This window comes from Nelumbo lutea, chromosome 7 (assembly GCF_056320005.1).
Source record: "Nelumbo lutea isolate HS-2025 chromosome 7, American lotus-T2T, whole genome shotgun sequence".
Taxonomy (NCBI): Eukaryota; Viridiplantae; Streptophyta; class Magnoliopsida; order Proteales; family Nelumbonaceae; genus Nelumbo; species Nelumbo lutea.
Genome location: NC_142690.1, coordinates 3,527,969 through 3,531,265, shown reverse-complemented (window position 1 = coordinate 3,531,265; position 3,297 = coordinate 3,527,969). Strand labels below are relative to the sequence as shown.

General features: G+C 35.1%; 1 protein-coding gene across 1 annotated transcript; it reads right to left on the bottom strand.

The window, feature by feature from the left end:
• Nucleotides 1–1,213: 1,213 nt before the first annotated feature.
• LOC148844682 (uncharacterized) lies at nt 1,214–3,297 on the bottom strand. Its single transcript, XM_088956364.1, has 3 exons — nt 3,139–3,297; nt 2,662–2,993; nt 1,214–2,586 (listed from the first exon to the last, which is right to left on the bottom strand). Exons 1-3 carry the CDS (start codon nt 3,295–3,297, stop codon nt 2,385–2,387), a joined length of 693 nt encoding a protein of 230 aa, XP_088812490.1. The 3' UTR covers nt 1,214–2,384.

Sequence of the window (3,297 nt, the reverse complement as noted above, 5' to 3'; positions counted from 1 at the left end):
GCATAAACAAACCCATTTTTGAGTGGAGAGATGTTTAAGAGTTTTTTTTTCTCTTTTTGTTAAATATTTAATGGTATTTTTTTGGATAAAAGTTTAATGCATTTTAATCATAAAAAATTGATGATTTTACATGAGGGAAAAATTAGCATTATAATATATTTAAATCCATGACACTAGTAGTTGCTGTTAGATTTCTAACATTAAAGTAACAGAAGGGTGTATAAGTCCCTTTATTCCCAAAAGTCCAAAAGTCAGGGGAAGTTTACGGGCAAGTTAAAGTTGAGGGGAGGTTTAAGGGCAAGTTCAAGAAAATAACCTAGTAGAGGTTAAAGGGGTTTATCCTTATTCTTACCAACTTTTCTTGTTGATACTATTTCAAATTAAAAATTAAAAAAAAAAAGGAAAATAACTGATTGATCGTTGATTAATAATTTTCAAGCATTAATGGGATTTATACTATTTTCCTAAAGCACATGTATTTTAATTCTTTATTTTTTCTCTATGGGGCTACACAAGAGCACTTTGGATATCCTACCCACAAACTGTTCCTACACCCCACCCAATTGCCGCTTCTCCATAGCTTCTGATCAAATCAATGTTTAAAAAACCGGTCTTGAATCGGAACCGTTTTGGCCACCAATTTTTAGGCTGACTGTTTGATCTTCAGATTTGCAAGATTGGTTTGTTTTGACAAAAAAGTAGAAAAATTAAAAAAAAATAATTAAAACAAAAATGACAAAAAATCCTTGAACAGGTTAAATAAGTCGATGTTTGACCACCCGAGTCAACGGATTATTAACCAATTTAACTATCTTTGACCAAGGACCAAATTTGAGATAAAACGAAACCGATTACTTGGATAATTCTCAGGCCAAACAATCCGACCATCCGAACCAACAGCAGTTTGAAAACATTGGATCAAATCATTAAAGGCAACAACCTCAAATCTACAACAACTTCACCACCAAAACTTAAATCAATATGCAAAACAAGGAAAAATCGCTATTCTGCAATTCATAGGGTCTGCAACAAGCCCACAACACATGAACGACGACACAAAGGTTATAAGGGAGAGGAGAGAGGAGCTGATGCCTCTTTTCTCAAGATTGTCATTTAACTGCCAAAGAATAAAATTACAGCAACACTTCCATAGGTTCTAAGTGGAATCCCAACGTGGCTCACAGAGAAGAATGAAGGGTCATAGATGTCTTGATTTCCATCACTAGGAATGTATCTTTATATGAATTATTGGGGAAAATCTAATAAAAAAGTCTTGAAATAATAACATACAATCCTTAGTATGATTTGCAATGTAATCTATCAAAATTCTCTTAAGCAAAAATTCTAGTCCTAATATAAAAAAGTCTACTGATTTATACTTTCTACTTAGAAAAGTCTCAACTTCCACTCAAGGAAGGTGCCACCGCCACCCTTCAAGTTTCTATCACTAGGAATGTATCTTTCTATGAATTGGGAAAAAAAATCATAAAAAGGTTTTGGAATAATAATAATACAACCCTTAGTATGATTTTCAATGTAATCTATCAATGCTCTTTAGCAAAAGTTAAAAAAAAAATCCCATTCCACCCATTTATACCTTTCCCACCCAAGGAGGGTCTTATCGCCACCCTTCAAATTTCTATAATTGAAGTACATTTAATAAATAAAAGCAACTCAGAAGTGGAGAAATATAGATATTTTAGAGATTTAGAAAAGGAAAAAGTTAAATGTTCAAAGACAGTTTGACAAGTAAAAGCGAGTCTATAACCTTGTCTCTACTCTATTTCTCGATAAAACCCTTGTAATGTTTCTATGAAACACTTTTAGAGAGTGTTCTTGGATGTTTTTTTTTTTTTTTTGCTGGATTTGAGAATACATTTTGGTCATTTAAGTAAAAACACGGAAACAGGGATGCAACTTGGGCAGGCCCAGCCTGAGCCCGAATTGACTTGTCTACACGGAAAATATGTTTTTGGTTGTACGCATTTTTTTGGTTTCTAAAACTGAAATAAAAAGCACGTTCTTGAATTTCTAGTTTGAAAAAAATATTTTTGTTGGAAAAATCTTTGATATTAAAACTTAAGTTCAATAAAAAATATTATTTTATGTATATATGTAATATAATTATACATATGCATTATATAATAATTATATAAAATTTATAATTAATACATTTAATATTCATATTTATACACATTTGTTATACATAAATAAGTTAAAAATAATTAATTTTTCAAAACTTTTTTTATCATTTTAAACACAAAAAAGTAATTGTAAACTAAATCCCTATCCAATCCGAAACCCGAACTATCGTATTCGAATCGGATCTTAATCGTGGATGAAGATACAGCTGAATCCGATCCAGCCGTAGGCGTAAACCACATTTAACGGTTGACAAAACGAGCACATGGACCCAAGGACGAGTCCGGCTTCAGTTCAGGTAGCTTTAGTGAAGGCACCGTTCGCTCGATCTTAATAGTGAAGCCACGCGTCCTCCGGTCGTGTGAACGTTTGAAGCATGCGCGAGGTTGTTTGAAACGTTTGACGCCGTTAGCTTTTAAAACCCACTTTTTCTGAATCCTTCTCCTGTACTCAAGTGAACAAAAAAATGATAAACAGAAAAATAAAGAGAAACAAGTTAAGAATAAGAAAAAGACTTACCGGAAAATCGGACCACTATATTTCTTAGGAACAACCAGAAATTGAGAAGACCGGAGCTTTGGACGCATAGAAACAGAGTGAATTACCAATGCATTTGGATAAAGCCCACACAGGAAATGAATGGAATCCTCAGGGTCGGGCTTCGATACATAAACATGAAGGAATAACCGATTAATGCCGTCCTCTTCTTCATCTCCACCACCAGGAATAATGTTGGCTAATCGCATAACTGATGTACTTATCTCTTCATCACCATAAGTTCGCCGGAGCACGGGACCGTTTGAATCGAGTGCGCCTTTCAGGATTGTGAAAGGAGCCGGTGGGTTCACCTTCTGTGAAACACAAAACGTGGACAGATTTAGCAGAAGTGCTAAAACCCTAGACAAAATTAGGGGAGATAAATAGAAACTCAACACAAATTTAGCTCGATTATTTCCGATAAATACAGAGAAGGGAGAGTTTGTTTCGTGGAGTTACTGGTGGTGGAGTCATTTTAGAGACTTCGAGGTAGTGCTCTTTCAGCGAGCGGAGCACGATAGAGTCGACGGCGGAGGAAATGGGGGAGAAGCGACGATTTGATATCATACGCCATTGGTCCACGGTGCCACTGGCGCCGGCGAAGAGCTTCCTCAACAT

What these genes read in the sequence shown, in the direction of transcription:
- LOC148844682 (XM_088956364.1), bottom strand. Translation starts at nt 3,297, where the DNA reads ATGTTGAGGAAGCTCTTCGCCGGCGCCAGTGGCACCGTGGACCAATGG. An exon ending in CTAAAATGACTCCACCACCA is followed by an intron (nt 2,994 to 3,138) that starts GTAACTCCACGA and finishes TGTGTTTCACAG; the next exon opens with AAGGTGAACCCACCGGCTCC. An exon ending in TATAGTGGTCCGATTTTCCG is followed by an intron (nt 2,587 to 2,661) that starts GTAAGTCTTTTT and finishes ACTTGAGTACAG; the next exon opens with GAGAAGGATTCAGAAAAAGT.